Source organism: Denticeps clupeoides, chromosome 2 (genome assembly GCF_900700375.1).
Source record: "Denticeps clupeoides chromosome 2, fDenClu1.1, whole genome shotgun sequence".
Classification (NCBI taxonomy): Eukaryota; Metazoa; Chordata; class Actinopteri; order Clupeiformes; family Denticipitidae; genus Denticeps; species Denticeps clupeoides.
In genome coordinates this window covers 26,368,455-26,384,992 of record NC_041708.1, presented here as the reverse complement: position 1 = coordinate 26,384,992, position 16,538 = coordinate 26,368,455, and the positions used below count along the sequence as shown (strand labels likewise).

The 16,538-nt window shown below is 44.3% G+C and overlaps 1 protein-coding gene across 2 annotated transcripts in view; it reads right to left on the bottom strand.

Moving 5' to 3' along the window:
* LOC114771566 (LIM zinc-binding domain-containing Nebulette) overlaps positions 1-14,937 on the bottom strand; it is a 54,284-nt gene extending 39,347 nt beyond the window's left edge. Inside the window, exons 1-3 of one of the 2 annotated variants that reach the window (XM_028964981.1) lie at positions 14,813-14,872; positions 14,239-14,631; positions 13,608-13,702 (exon numbers count right to left, since the gene is read on the bottom strand). In XM_028964981.1, coding sequence (XP_028820814.1) covers positions 13,608-13,702; positions 14,239-14,307 — 164 coding nt within the window. In that variant the 5' untranslated portion in view covers positions 14,308-14,631; positions 14,813-14,872. Of the gene's footprint in view, positions 1-13,607; positions 13,703-14,238 lie in introns of both variants that reach the window. The other variant, XM_028964975.1, reaches the window with a different exon arrangement.
* Between the last annotated feature and the right edge of the window lie 1,601 nt (positions 14,938-16,538).

Sequence of the window (16,538 nt, the reverse complement as noted above, 5' to 3'; positions counted from 1 at the left end):
ACTCCCCTGCGCCGACTGGGGCGAATGGAGAGGCTGAGAGAGGGAGGTGTGTTGGGAGAGAGGATGCCAGAGGGAGCTGGCACAGACGGACTCTCTGAGACGGGCACATCAAAGGCAAGGCAGAGAGGAGGAGAGGGAGGAAGAATAAAGGGGAGCAGAGGAAAGGGGTCTACAGGACTCTGTCTTGGCAGAGCTCTTGTTACTGAGCGGAAAAATATGTAGATTGCTGTGTAAGATTCATGGATCAGCAATGTAAGAGAACCAACAAGTTAATCAGTCTGATAATTAATCAGGACAGTTAATGCTATTTTGAGACAGCAGTGGCCAATGTGTGCACCTTGAACAAGGTTCAAAGTGCTACATTCAATTCTGCCCAACCTGGCAACACAGATGGAAAGTGCTATAGCTTTATATATAGATTATATAGATTATATAATTACAATAGATGACCGCGATAAATTTAAGCTCTCAGCTTTGGGCATCATGATAAAAGGGCACATAAAGAGAAAATTGACATCATCTTACAAAAGAGTAAAGGTTGTGAATGCACTAAAGACTGGCCAAAATCTGGAAAATCTATTCTCAATAAATTCAGTTATATAATTACAATGTTACATAGGTCAGCCAGTGAGAGGACTATTATAACAATCAGTTCATTGTTAAGTTAATTAAGTTATAAGTTATAATTAACCCCAAACCCAGACTTATAAAGAAGTGTGGCCATCCAACAAACTACTTTCTGAAATTGAGCCCTAATTTAGGGCCTGCAAATTGTGAATTGTGAACAAAAATGGAACTGCATGATATGAAATGAGTCCTGTAGGAATGCTATAGATTTTTGTAAACGTTCAGTAGTGGAAGTAGTGCAAACCAGTTGCTGTCTTGTCTGTAATCTTGTATTTTAATCTACAAACACCTTACACACACCTTATGTACACTCGTTTGCATTCGTGGTGGCAAATGTAAAACTGCACATAAAAATGCTGTCACTGAAAGAAGGGATCAGTTCTAAAGTAAGTCAACATACACAAAGAGCACCGCCAAAAAATGAAAACATTACAGCAAATTGCAGGTCGGCAATATAAACCGATCAAGCAGCAAACAGGAAAAGGGAGCAGGAAGGAAGCTGCGTTTGGGGTTCGCTGAGCAGCAGGCTGCCAGTCGTATGGCTAAACGAAAGCATATGGAGACTGTTTTACTTTCCTGGTCTAATTAGACCATACTGCCTATATTGTATATTGTTGTTGTTTGTACTATTGTGGTACATCATACATATTTTACATCTGATAGAAATGGAGACAAGATAAAGCCTCATTGCAAATTCTGGGTTGATCATAAGGTGTTCTGTAACCTTGGCAACCTGCCCCTTGCACGAGGACCAGGCGACGCCATGACCTTCATCCCGGTCCCACGAGGTACATTCCCAACAGGAAGTGACACACTTTGATTTGAAACGCTGCATGAAGCCTGTGCACAGAGAAAGTGAATCCTAAAACCCATTGGAAAGAAAAGTCTTTCCAGTGGAGTATTATTACATGCTTAAAAATAAGTAATTAAAAAGAAATTAATAAGCAAGCATTCAATAATTACTTTTAATTAATTAACTATGTATTACACAATGTTCCATTAAATTAAATGGGTTCTAATCTGATATTTATGATGAATATGTGGATGGACCTGCAGGGAGAGTAAACAAAACAAATAATTTAAAAAAAAGATGACATCTTTGGAGACGCTCCGTCACCGAGCTTCCTTGTAGTGTTCACCCCAGCGGCTCACCACAGAACAAACACGGCCACACTGTGTTTTCGACTGTCGATGGCGATCTAACGCGGGTCTCAGAGTGCTTGTTGTTGTTGTTCCGAGTCGGTGTTTAAGGGCATCCAATATCCACCCAGCAATTACAGCCGGCAAACGCACTATTACAGTGGGGGAAGGGATGGGAAGAAGCAGGCACAAACAATGGAAAAGGCAGGAAAATAGTGAAGATTTGGTTTTGTCAAAGTGACAGATACATGGAAATAAAAGTCAAAAATAAAATCCATGAAAAAGGCAGAGTGAATTATTATTATTGTTATTATTTTGCAAGTTGCTGAAAACACTCCAGATATTGTGTGTCAGATCCCTGCTGAGACACTTTCACACTTGAGGATTTGGTGTGACGTGGCCGAGAAAGGAAAGTATGGACAGATGATGAGATGAGGGACTGTGGGAAAGCAGAAGGTTTGGTGTCCCTCTTAAGGGAGGACGGGCCCGATAAACAAACAAGGGGCCAGACAAAACACGGAAATTACAACGATTAGGCCGTGTTGACTGTCTGTCAGAACTCTGCGGACCAGCGCACAGAGGGAGGACAGGACATGGTCGGAGACCATCGAATTCGAAGAGCAGAAGATAACCGTGCGGCAGTAAAAACCTCCAGTCCCCTGTGATTTGGGTTCCTGCTGTGTTGTTTGCGACTGGCTGGGGTTACACATCGGTAGCCATGTGTCTCCACTGGCAACTCTGCCCCTTTGTTTGGCCCCTGAAAAACGCCGCAGCTAAAACAAAGAGCCGCTCTATGGGGTATCAAAGCCTCACTCAGCAGCCAAGGTGTCTTCATCTGACCGGGGATAAAAAAAAAAAACACCTAAATACCTAAAACTCCTTATTATTACATGATAATTAGCTTTAAATACATAAGGCCGTGAACCATGCATCAAAACCACAACAGCTGACACGTGCATGAGGCATCTGATGCTGGGACCAACTCAAGTGGAATGAGGCCACGGCTGAGGACCGAATGTGTGGGTTCAGTGGAGCATCTAAACGTGGAAGAGTCCAGTTCCCTTGTTAAATGGACGTTATCATAAGGAATGCATTCAAAAACAACACCGCTGGGACATTCATCAGCTTGAGGACAAGGAGTCAAAAAAAGGCAAAAAATGCTGCCTCATTACAACAACGGGAAAACCGATGCCGATCTAAGTGAAGTTGAGGGAATATCTCGCATGCTATTTATTTAGTGAAAAATGGAAATACTTTCAACTGCATGCAAAACAATAGTCAAAATGTATATATGACGCAGTAACCGTGAGGATCCACAACAATGACACCGTTTGTTCAGAGGACAGTCTGGACCGTGAAGTAACGCAATGACTGTGTGACTTCTCCTGGATAAAGGCTTATTCTGCCTAAGGAAACTAGAGGGTGTGTCGGGTTAAATTAAGCCAAAGGAAGCACCATTACAGTGACCCATATCCAATGGTTACTAGAACAAACAATGGCATGCATTCAAAGACACACAGACACACACGCATATAGTGTATTGTGTTGGTTATCTGTTTCTGTCAGTTGCTGCATGCTGAGTGTGTTATTATTACGTTTTTCGTCGACTGTGTGCGTGATATCCATTCAATTCATACTGATGCAAGGTCAGCTAAGAGATGGAAAGCCATTGGTTTATCTACTGCAGTTTATGGCATTATTTTAATGTGAGTCTTGTAATAAAAGCTCTCTTGTGTATTTAAATTTTTGCATTTTCGCTCATTTATTTCTCTCACTATGTACCTTCTGGCATTACAATGCACAGTTAAAGTTCATTTGTTAATAATTAATAACCACATTAGACATTGCAAATTCAGAGATAAAAAAAAACACAACTTCAATGTGGCTTGGTGTTTTGAAACACTATCTTTATTAGCGATTAGCGAGAAACCTCCATGTGACTTTTTGTACAGCATGTCACTGCCACTGTTGTAGGGCTGTGTCTGTCTGTGACGTCACATCGAGGGCTTTTTTTTTTTTAAACGAGTGCCACAAAACAAAGGTTTCCTATGGCAACGGCCCACACCAACTTGTGCCTCTCTCTACCCTGAAAGCACCCTGACAGCGATCACCTCTGAATAGGTTTAGCTGTTTAGCATATCACAATGTACACTTTTCAATTCTAAATATTTAAGTTAGCTAAATATAATCATAATGTTTCAGATACCATTTTGGGGGATAATTTTCCCCCATACATAACAAAAACGTATTTTAGCCGCATATGTTGGTTTGAAAATGTGTCAACAACCAGCTCGGTTTTGCTTGAGGGTTTAGGCAGGAAAAAGGACGACTCTTTCTTTCAGGAAATAAAGACACAATGACCTGCCGCTATAAAAGGCTCCACGACTGAGGTGGTGAACTCATAATCTCTCCTGGACAGGTATCGCCTCACAGCGGCCCGCTGTCGTCACCATAAATAATACATATCAGCACCCCCACTCTGTGAAACCGGCGCAGGCTCCCATCTGACCCGTGCGTCACAGGTGAGACAGCGGTGGAACAATGACACTCTCTCTCTCTCTCTCTCTCTCTCTCTCGTGGAACATGATGACAGATGAGGACAGGGGACATGGAGTATTTTATTTTGTTACAATGACATCATCAAAAATTAATCATTCAATAACAGGCTATGAATAATTGGAATAATAATTTGGGTAACACACTTGTCTATGAATCAGAAGACCCAGGTTCAAACCCCACTTACTACCACTGTGTCCCTGAGCAAGACACTTAACCCTGAGTGTCTCCAGGGGGACTGTCCCTGTAACTACTGATTGTAAGTCGCTGGACGTCTGATAAAAATGCCATAAATGTAAATCTAATGTGCTGGAACTTTTTGTGTCTACGTGGTTCAAGGTCAAGGCTTAAAAGTTTGCATAACAAGCACGACAACTGTCATTCTATACATTATTAATCGTGTCAAGGGGAAATTCTAACAAATAGTAGCCTGCAAATCTAATTTCAACGTGAATTGCCAATGTTGATACATTTTGACGATTGCACCAAAAAATGTATGTGAAGCTGCTGTAGGTACGGAGACTGTTTGTTCAACATAAACACTGGCAGTCACCCTATCATCACTTGTTTGTCTGCGGGCACCTGCTTAGCTGTGCAGTTATTTTCACGTCTGTCACTGAATGTGGGTGTTTCTGTGTGTGTGTGTGTGTGTGTGTGTGTGTCTGTATGTTTGTCCAATAAGCAGCTGAGTCACAGGAGGACGCTGGCCTCAGTCCCCCCATCTTCAGCTCATTCGTCACCGAAAGCTCATCGCTCTTCTTGGTAGGAGAGCCGCCTCACCGATCAGACGCAAGCTGGAGCCAACATAAAATATGGCCGGCCAGCCAATGAGATCGCAGGGCCTTGGCCATCAATCAGCAAAAGCCGAGCAGCGGAGGGCACACTCCCCCACCGGCAGTGTTGCGCTCACCTCACCAAAGCACAAGATGTTGAAAGCAGGGAGAACATGAACAAAAAAGCCATTTTTTGGCAGAATGAAACAAAGCTACTGCCTTTCAGGCCAACTTATTTAGCTTAATGACTTTGTGTCTGTATTTAGCGACCTTTAGTAACATATTAAAAATGTCTCTAAGTGAGTGACATTGGACAAAGTCACCATACTGCCTCACAAGCATGAGGGACACCTCTCTTTGCATGTAACCTGAGTGTTGGAGATAGAATAGCATGTAGACCTGGACCTAACACCTTTGACATTATGGATTCTAGTTTGCAGTTTGCAGGGTGGAATAAGGCTGCGTTCAAACGCACGTACGTTCCTGCTCTGAACTGCCATGAAACTTTGCTGGTCTTCGGGCTGCTGGGTCTACTGGGTTCCTAACTTTGGAACCGTCCACGCACCAGCACCAGTGCAGTGTGGAAATGTGTGAATCCTTGTACTCTTGCAGAGTCACTGCTATGCCCTCAAAATGTGTTCAGCCTTTGAGCATAGCTTAGCATAACATAGCTTAGCATAACATAGCATTAGAAGAGCAGTGTATGTACAGCTAACACGGCCTGGTTTGGCACCGTTTGCAGCAGGATTCAGCTACTTTCTGTTGAAATAATTCTTAGGGTATTAGATCCAGCCAAAACGACTTTAATTAGTTGCCAGTCAAAAAGCAAATGATAACGTAATTTCGCAATGATACGCTTGACGTCGGTCACAGATTTTGCTAGCTATTTGGAAAGCATGGAGGCAGTGATTATGAGTCGTAGTTAATTGATGCCACCCTTGTGGCAAGTTTCCATCAGATAAAGATGCAATCAAATTCTGACTTCAAAAAAAGGCCTGTGAGCACGTGCACCGCTAATCCCCAGACACTAAGCAGACACTAAGCGACGCTCAGGAAGTGGCTCTCGCTTTCCCCCTTGGTGAGAGTCCCAGAATCCTGCCATTTCCATGACCGAGACGTTACATCCTCCCGGCACATCAAAACCTAAATATAAACGTTCCCCCCACGTCCCATTCAAAAGCTCATCTAATAACAAAAGCAGGGAGACATCCTGCGCACAGCGCACTTATCGGCAGGACGGAGCGGCAAAGTCGCACAATGCAGCTGAGCGGAACAGTTGCAAGGCCAGATTTGGAAGCCATTGTTCTAATGCCATTGTGGCCCTGGCTCAGACGCTCCCACTGCTGCGCTGAGCTCTTATTCATCAGGGATCTGTTTGGCTTCCTGTGTGGGACAGGAAGAAGCTCTTTGATGTCCAGAGGCCCGGGAGCGAGGCCTGGTGGCAGAGGGGGTCGAGAGGGGTGACTGTAGGAGGCCGGGAGTGGACGGGGGGTTAAGGACCCTCACTTCCTGTCCTCCGGCCCATCTGACGAGAGACGACACTGGAACAGACAGCCACTGCGTTTCTGCGCCGGCGTGCTTCACACTAGGCCTGATTTCATACAGCATCAATCCCTCCAGGATTTCGTGATATACTTTTGTGATTGTTGCGATCTAAAATGCCTGAATTTGAGGCAACTTTAGTGAAAAGTTGCAACAAAAGTTGCGTTATTTTCTGGGGAAGGTTGCTGTGAAATAAGTGAGACTCCCTCAGGGCGATTTTCCTCAGCTGGTTGCGCCTGTCTGCAACTCCCCGTGAGTGCTTTGTGGTAGAAAAATGGTTTTCAATTGGACGACTTTCGTTTGTTGCATGCAATACGAAATAGTAACGGTAAGTGCCAGAGTGACATTGGCGTCAGCCAATTAGCACACAGTGGCTGTCTAGTATAAAAAAGAGATGCCCGCCCTGACATTAATGTTGGAGCTAGTCCGTGTTCTGCACCATGCGATTTGCAGGTAAAGGCTTAATTTTACAGCATTCCTGTCGTCTGGTCCTTTTCCACGCCGACACAGCAGCGTCAGTCCGCCCTCACGACCTCCCGGTATGCCCAGTGAATATCGGCCTTCCCGCAGCAGCCATTATAAGTCAAAGTCAAAGTCAGCTTTATTGTCAATTCTGCCACATGTACAGGACATGCAGAGAATTGAAATTACGTTACTCTCAGACCCATTAAATACAAAACAGTAACATTGAATACAAAGGTATAAATACAATTTTAAAAAACACAATATACAATTTTAAAAACACCATATACAAATAAGGGCACATGGTGGAGAGTGCAAAACCATGTAGTGCAACAGAGGTAAGTTTAAAGTGACAAAGTGACAAGTGAGGTAGTTGGCAGACCAAAGCTGCACAGTGACTGGTGCATGGTCAGTTTGTGTGTGTTAGGGAGAAGGAAAAGGGACAACGATAGTTTACCCCCACCCCTAAAAAAAAAAAATTTTAAGAAATACAATGTGATACAAATGACTCAGCCATAAGCCCACACGGTTAGTCATGTATTTTGCTTTAAGGATTAAATGATCAAATAAACGAAAACGGTAAAATATACAACATTGTAGTTTAAATAATGTTTCTTACAAAAGTCTTTCATTCAGCATTACAGGTAGGTGGAAGCTCGTGTTTACGCATGTATTCCAAAAGTCAGGGTCACATTCACAGCTCCCAGCACAACCAACAATGTTACTGCAGAAGAGGCAGCTTGGCTGGCAACCAACATTTGTGACCTGTGTTGGTGTGTTCCCGCTTCCTCTTCTCCCACACCTGGGAGTTACTCAGGAAAATTCCGCCTACATCACCATCACGTGGTCATGTAGTCCTCTGAATGATGACCATGACTATAATTCATTATAATTAAGTTATATTTATGGTCTCTAAACGACTCATGATGACCAAAGAAACTAACACATACCGAGCAAGCACTGTGTAAATTACTAAAAAGTAATTGAAGGAACATTCGCGAGGCTCCTACTGGGTTACAACTGAAACCACCAATGTCATTTTGAGAGTGAGGAAATCCTGTCAGTCCTGGCCTAGATGTGCAGCTGTCTGGTCACTCTGGGACCTAATTTCACCCCTTGGGGGCCCGTGTCCGACGCTGGGATCCATCGACAAACACTCATTCGCCCAGAGGCTCTTTTCCACCACAAAGCAGTCTACCCTTTATTTCTGCCCGTCTAAACAGAATTCATTTACAGACACAAAGTCGCGTCCTGTCACCGCAGTTGTAAGGAACCAAAAACGCCACGGCACAACTGTCCAAGATCACGATCTAGCCAGTAATCAGGTTTGCCATATTCACATGCATGTCACAACACATGATGTTTTTATGATACGACTTAAAAAATAGCTTGTTACTGTGCAAGCAGCACGCTTTTGATCTTCCCAAACCATAGCTTCTAGTCATTTGTGGCTTACACACACACACACACACACGCACTTCTAAACATACGCTTAATTCAAGCCATGTGTTTTTTGCCATCTTTAAGACCTCCTTGGCAGGGATCTTCAGTGAATTGTTCTTTTTTTACTCAGCGAGCAACCTTACACGGTTTTTACGTGACGCTTTTACACACGTGCAAGCTTTTGCACTCTTAGGGTTCCCTGTGACTGCGCAGATGGGCTAATTAGGCCACTGGAATAAGCAGCACCACCACAAACACTCACTACTGAGTACTTCGCCTTGGAAGTCTTTGCTTAGAACTCGAAAGCCATTTCATAAACCAGCTGCTTAATTAAAAGTGTGGCTAAGTCTGGGTTCGGGCTGAATAGCATCAAAACACGGCTTAGCTGCATTCGTCATATGACTCTGGGCGAACCCTTGAGCTCTTGGCAATGTACCTTCTCAAGAAAAGTATTGGCAGACTGAGCTGCAAAGCCACATTTTCATATAATGTAATAGAGCAGTATTTCTTCCCGCAGACATTAATAATTATGCATTTCATAAAAAAACACACACACACACACACACACACACACACACACACACACACACACATTCCAAGTGAACCTGGTGCTGCAAAAGTATACAATGTAGCCAGCAGTAAAATGTAAAATCTATCTTTAAAAAACAGAATGCTGGACTTGCAGCCAAACCAAACCAACACAAATGAGTGAAATGCTGAAGTCGCCCCTTTAAACTACAATTGTTTCTCTGCAGTAAAGTGCATGTTTTTGTGGAAAAAGGAGTTTTTGCATCTAATCATGCTACTAATTCATCTAAATGAATCCATCGACAAAACAACTGTACAAAGCTGTGCAAAAATGTTTAGACAAAGGAAAACTTCTCCGATCATCTTCCTGAGGCAGTTCATTGTATAAATCGACATACTGATATGGTTAATTTTGGAAATAATAACTGCGGGGCCATGTAAAATAAATCTAGTAATCTCTTCAATCATGACATGTAATGGTGTCTGACCAAGTGTCATATGAATATATATATTAATATATCATGGCACAAAGCTTTGTTTTTTTTTTTTTTGCAAAGACTATTGCCTAAGAAGTCAAACATTAAACCATTAATATCTTAAAACATGTGATAAGGTGGTGTCAAACCAACTGTAAAATGTGCAAATGAATATCCCTCTGTCTGGAGCATGCAGCAGGGAAAAGAAGAACGCCTTTGCCCAACTCACAACGCGTTTTAATAAAATATACGGGCCACGTGGGCCCACACACAGACAACACACAGACAGGAGGCACGCACACGAACGGAGGGGAAACCACGGATGACAGAAGGAGGGCTGGACGAGGATACAGTTATACTAACTATAGAAGCTGAAACAATCAAGGCGAACGGGGGAGCACTGGACAAAGCAGACAAAAAGCTTCAGGAACGTGACACGGGGCCTGGTTCGGTCTGATGTAGGGCCCTCCAGGTTCCTTATGCATGTCCCTCGAAACGCGGCCCCGGCTACAATAGGCTGCAGTTTTCAGTGCAGCTGAGGCAGGCAGGAGCATCGCAAGGAATCTGCAAGCCATGCAAAGATCCGAGAGATAGTCACCCTAACAATACGTCCGAACCAGGTACTCCCATGGGATTTGAACACTGGCATTAATCAACCGTGCACAAAAACTAAATCCACAAATGCAACTTGTGTGGGATCTTTTTTCCATGTGCTGCTGTGCTGTAGATTCGCAAATTGGCCAACATTTCCCGATAAACTGAATTCTGTAGCCCCGTGAATAGGAAAAGTTGCCACGATGAAAGCTGTACTTGCTCAGTAAAGTCCACATGTTTTGTGGAGATGATGTGCAGATCAAAAGCCTTCTTGTGATTGGCTGAAAAGACTAATCTCTGATTGGCTAAATTGAAGCATGGCAGAACAAAGAAGAACACATGAAGCATAGCAGAACGATCACGTTTTCACTCGAAAAATGCATTATGGATGTTGTCAAATTTGTTGCCAAAAGATGCATTCGTGGATTTTCTGGACCAACATGACCAACATTGAAAAGACCCACAATGCGAGTCCATCTTCAAACAAGGACTGGTTTCAAAAGCAAGCAAGTGACTGAGGAGCTTTGTCTCGCGCTGCGTTACGCCTGAAGACTTGCAAACAAAATCAAAAAAAGCCTCCGCAGCCTGTTCCTGCCCGCTTTGGTCTTCTCCGCTGCTCCTGAAAGGATTAGATAGTTACATAACTCTCACAGTCGGTGAGACAAATTAGTCCCCCCGTCAGACAAAGGGACTCTGTTAACAAAGTAAGATTTTAAGTGTCGCCCGGCGCGGGACGCGCGGTTTCGTCCCGTTTGAAAGGCTACTTGACCCACCATCCTAAAGCAAGAAGGTCAGTTACTTTATCAGGCACGGATGTTATCGTCTCCTGAAGCAGTGCGATTTGCCCTTTCAAACTAACAATGACAAAAAAAGAGAGGGATGCAGGAGGAGGCTGAGAGCTTCACAAAAGTAATATGTTACGTAATCGTATTTTAAAATAGACGCCGAAGGCTTGCTGGTTTCAAAAGAGCAATAATGAGGCAATATAAATATTTTACAGAGTAATCTACATATAAAACAGTTCTCTCGCCTTTTGTGATGTAATGTCCCTTTTATATACATATATGTACCAGGCAAGCTATCCTTCAAAGTATTTTTACATCTCTTTACAGCTCTATACCGTACCGTAAAAGATTAATCAGTTGATAAGGGCATCACAATAGGAAAACGTGACCGACTGGGTTATCAACAGAGATTATTTTGAAGGCTTGTGCTCTCAATTTGTAGTTTGGAGAGTGAAGGCAAATATGTGTGGGCAAACACACACACACACACACACAGAGACACGGGGCCGAGTGGAGCACCATTGTGAAAGTCGTGAACCCTGGCCCCAGTGCTGATAATGCGCTTTCTAATCCCTCGCTCATGTTCCCCTTTCATCTTCCTGGGACTAACTTTCCAAAGTGTGGAAAAAGCTGGCAACGATCGGTGACAAACCTCTGTGCGCTGAGTGGGGTGGGTCGGCAGAACAGGGAGCCGTAGAAAGATTTGGACTTCTGATAAGCATGGGCTCATGGGAAATCGAATGCCGAATTTAGCCATAACTGTTGTAACAAAGATAAAAGTCCAAATAATAAAAAAATTGTCAATTGGATCCAGTTCCTCTCGCAAGGGGCTTTTAAACCAGTGACTGGTTTTTATTAACGTTTAACCAAACAATTTTCTCCAGGGCACGTGTGATGAAACCTGACTCCTTTCCAGCACTCTGCCATGTGAAGATACGTACACTACAGGCCAAAAGTTTGGACACCTTCTCATTCAATGTGTTTTCTTTATACATAACTCCACATGTGTTCATTCATAGTTTTGATGCCTTCAGTGAGAATCTACCAATGTAAATGGTCGTGAAAATAAAGAAAACACAACGAATGCGAAGGTGTGTCCAAACTTTTGGCCTGTACTGTACGACTCTCACTATTGCGACCGTTCACTATGCTGCCACAGCACGATCCAGGTATGAAACGAACAGTTCATTGTCAGAGAAGGACTCCCTGTTCCCTGGAGTATGTAAATCACGTGTCTCTTTCCACCACACTCGTTTTTGCCAGGGTTTTGGCTCGCTTGGCCACTGTTTAGTAGGACAGCGCAGCAGTGTGAGCTCTCAGGGCAGCTTCTGAATTTCTTCCAAAAGCCCTGCAGCAGCATCCAGAGTGAAACATTTGGGCACGACGGTTTGCATGCACCGGGAGTGAAAATAGACAAGTTATGTTCTCCAGTGCTAAGTGGGATTTTAAAAGGGATGTTCCAGAATTTTTCCAACTTCAAATTTCATATTGCAGGTCTTAGACGCATTTATAGGTGATATATTTTTAACAAGGTTATTAGAAAAATGATAAGGCCTGCGGACAGCGTTGTTGTTACAGAGGGCATTTTGTATTACAGTGCTATTATAAGACATGCATTGGCTGCTTCCGCCGCCATCGCATTGATGGTTCAGATCCAGTAGATTCTGGACCATAATTTCTTTTACCACGTAGGCTCAAGTGGCAAGCCAGCACCCGCTTTTCCTTGATTTTGCAATAAAAAAAAAATAATTCCATCAAAATCAGAAAAGTCATGTCCACCCAGGCGTCATGTGTGACCACAGCCATAAATTATCCACACCACACAAATATCTCACGTGTTCACTATCCTTAACCGCAGAGTCCCGTGGCTCCGGGCGGGGACCTACCCAGGGCGGGGTTCCAACCCACCACAGGGCGCACACTCACCGCCACCAGCCAACCTAGTGTACAAACCGGAGAGAACCTGAAGGAAACCCACACCGACACCGGGAGGGCATGCAACCTCCACACGCAAGGTCCGAACTCACAGGACAAACACACTGTGAAAATGCTTGGTCCAGATGAAAGCAACGCATGTTTGAGGATTGTTTTGGAACGCTTCCGGGGTGTCAAGTTTGGTGTAACCTGGCCCGTGTATGATCATCTGCAGTACAGGCCAAAAGATTGGACACCTTTTCTCTCATTCAATGCGTTTTCTTTATTATCATGACCATTTACATTGGTAGATTCTCACTGAAGGCATCAAAACTATGAACACATGTGGAGTTATGTACTTAACAAAAAGTGGAGACCTGGCCTCCACAGTCACCGGACCTGAACCCAGTCAAGATGGTTTGGGGTGAGCTGGACCGCAGAGTGAAGGCAAAGGGGCCAACAAGTGCTAAACACCTCTGGGAACTCCTTCAAGACTGTTGGAAAAGCATTTCAGGTGACGACCTCTTGAAGCTCATCGAGAGAACATGTTTTCAGTTATTTCACCTTTTTTTTGTTAAGTACATAACTCCACATGAGTTCATTCATAGTTTTGATGCCTTCAGTGAGAATCTACCAACGTAAATGGTCATGAAAATAAAGAAAACACATCGAATGAGAAGGTGTCTGCAAATTTTTGCCCTGTAATGTACGTCCTTTCGATGGACGTCCTCAGCACAGTGTTGTGGATGAGGCACGGTGTGACTTACGCGTTACAGTAGGGCTTCTTGTCGTATCCTTTGTAGTTCTTCATGTTGAGGGTCATTTTGCACACCTCACAGTGGAAGCATCCTTTGTGCCAGTTCTGCGGAGAGAGCCATAAACACACACCGTGACCGTGCGCACTGCTTTTTCTTTTTTAAACAGGACTATACAAAAACGTCCAGGCCCACAGTGGCTAAAGAGCCCTGACGTGGGACGACAAACACTTTGCGCAGCAGTGCCTTTGGTGTTATGTTACTTATCTGCAGCTTTGTTGGCAAAACGCAAAGCATAAGGGTTCGGAGTGACCCTGCACGGCGCGTCACTGAGAAACTGGACTTTGCCAGCCAAATATTGATGGAAGGCCACCGACCTCCTCCTGCAGCTTTGCACGGAAAATAAGCAGGAGACACTAAAAAGTAAAGAATTCTGCCCCATTCCATAGTGTCGCGCTCCATAACGCGACAACGTCGTGCAAACTCCAGCAGAGCTTCGCGCGACACTTCGCTCCTCTGGCGCCTTCAACTTTTCAGCAAACGAATTTTGGTTCGCGTAAACGCGGAACTTTAGAGAGCAAAGCTGCGAGAACGAAAGCGCCATCCATCACCGTCCGGCCACCGGTTCCTGCGCGCGTCCCACCTTGTCCAGGCAGCTGACTTTCTCCGTCGGATAGACGATCTTCCCGCAGCGGGCGCACGGCGGGTTCATGGTGGCTTCTCCCGCGGATCCCGGGTCCCTCCGGTCGGCACTTAGTTCCCCCGCGGAGAGGTGCGGTCCTGCGTGACGCTGCGCTCTCGCCGGCCGCGCCGTTACATTCCGCGGCGGCGAACCAACGTACAAAAAAGAGGAGAGGAGAGGAGAGGAGAAGAGAAGAGAAGAGAAGAGAGCAGAAGAGAGGAGAAGAGAGGAGAGGGTGGGTGGGTGGGTGGCGAGTGACGGAGGGTCCGCCAGTTCCCACGGCTGCGCCCGTGACTCTGCACCTTAGAACCAGCAGGCAGCGCCAACCCTGCAGCACATGATCCACTTTTACAGCTGAATGGACGAGAGAGATTGATCGATAGAATGGACGAGATAGATAGATCTATTAAACAGATCTATTAGATAGATAGATAGATAGATAGATAGATAGATAGATAGATAGATAGATAGATAGATAGATAGATAGAGTAACGGGACGGGTGGGAGTATGGCCGGTCGGATGGGTACAGGTCACCTTTGTGTGCAGTTGGCAGGTTGCTGTCCCATTGTACATTGTGAGGCTTCGCTCCTCTCGGGTTTCTCACCTGGAGATGCAGGCGGCAGTATTACTGCTGGCAACGTGCGTGCGGTTCGTATAGCTTTTAATGGGGAAACTTGAAAAAAAAAAAAAAGCTTTATCGCCACTTTCACCGTTGCGCGTCGGTTTGGAAACTATGGTTCGGGCGCTGTGCCTGCGTGCTTGGCGCAAAACGCGAAGAAGGAGGTTGCATAACATGCGCTTCGGGGGGAATCACAGAATCAGCTTTCTCTCTGGAGATTTGGAGATTCGTAAATTTGCTCTGATTTTAAAACCACGAAAATATGACCGTACGATCAAACACCAGAGAGTTTGCGAACACGCTATTTGCGTCAAAACACACAAGTTTCGCTCAACGAGTGTAAAAAAATATAGATGTACGCATTGCTCCCCCTAGTGTCAGACCATTACTACAAAATTCGTTCTTTTGTGATTCCGTTGTATTTATTGAAATTCAAATGCGTTATAGATTAACAACGTTCTCTGGTGTTTGGCTATTAAATAAAATTTGGGTGTTCGATTGCATTTAGAAACCAAATACCCGGGTAACCTTTGAAATTCTTTTAGTGCAATATCACAGAGACAGACATAGCACCGTTGCACACGTTCAAACGCATTTAAATGCCACCACAACGCGTACACATTTTATGATAATGAGGACTGTCCCTGTAACTGTCCCTGTAACTGCTGATTGTAAGTCGCTCTGGATAAGGGCGTCTGATAAATGCTGTAAATGTAAAAATAGATTTAAAAGGATGCGCTGAGAAGGATGCGCCGAGGACCACCACGACATATATAACACCAGACATGTGGGCAGATATAAATACACCGTTGCAATGTTTAGTCGCTGGCCTTTTTTTTCCTGCCATAGCGCTTTAAGAATTCGCGGTGAATGTTTTGTACGCGCCGAAACAGTCACAGACGGGTGAATGAGGCGTCGCCGACAAGGAAATCTACATATTAACCAGCATGCATTGCGGCGTCCAAGAGCGAAACTGTGAAACGCGTGTTACTTCGATACACCTTCTTTTAAAGAATGTTTAGTAATAACACACCAAAGCGAGGTTTTCTCGACACTGAGCTGAAACGACTTTGCAGAGAAAGTGTGAATCGCCTCACCGTTAGGAATAATTATGAGCCGCGGTGCACGTCATAAATTGAGGTCTGAGTCGCGCTGCATTAGGCCGGTCCGAAAGCACTGGGTTCTCACAATTGATTGCTTACAGTCAGTTTCAGAAATCCTTGTTTCTTCTCTCCCCTCTCCCATTGCTGACTTTGACCGGCCTTTTATTACTCTTATTTTCAATTTACTCTTAATAGTTCACGGTACAATTTGTTTCTTTTACACGATTTACAGCATTTATCAGACACCCTTATCCAGAGCGACTTACTATAGTTACAGGGACGGTCCCCCTGGAGACACTCAGGGTTAAGTGTCTTATTCAGGGACACAATGGTATTAAGTCGAAGTCGGAGCGTGTTACCCAGTAGGCTACTAACTACCACCCAACCTTGAAACAATCCACCTGCATTAACATTTTTGAGGGATGTTCAAAGGATTTTCCCCTAGGGGACTTTAAAATGTAGTCTCTTATTTTAAGATTGTTGTACTAAACCTGTACTAAATATTTCAAACGTACTGAGAAATCAAAGAGAAATCAAA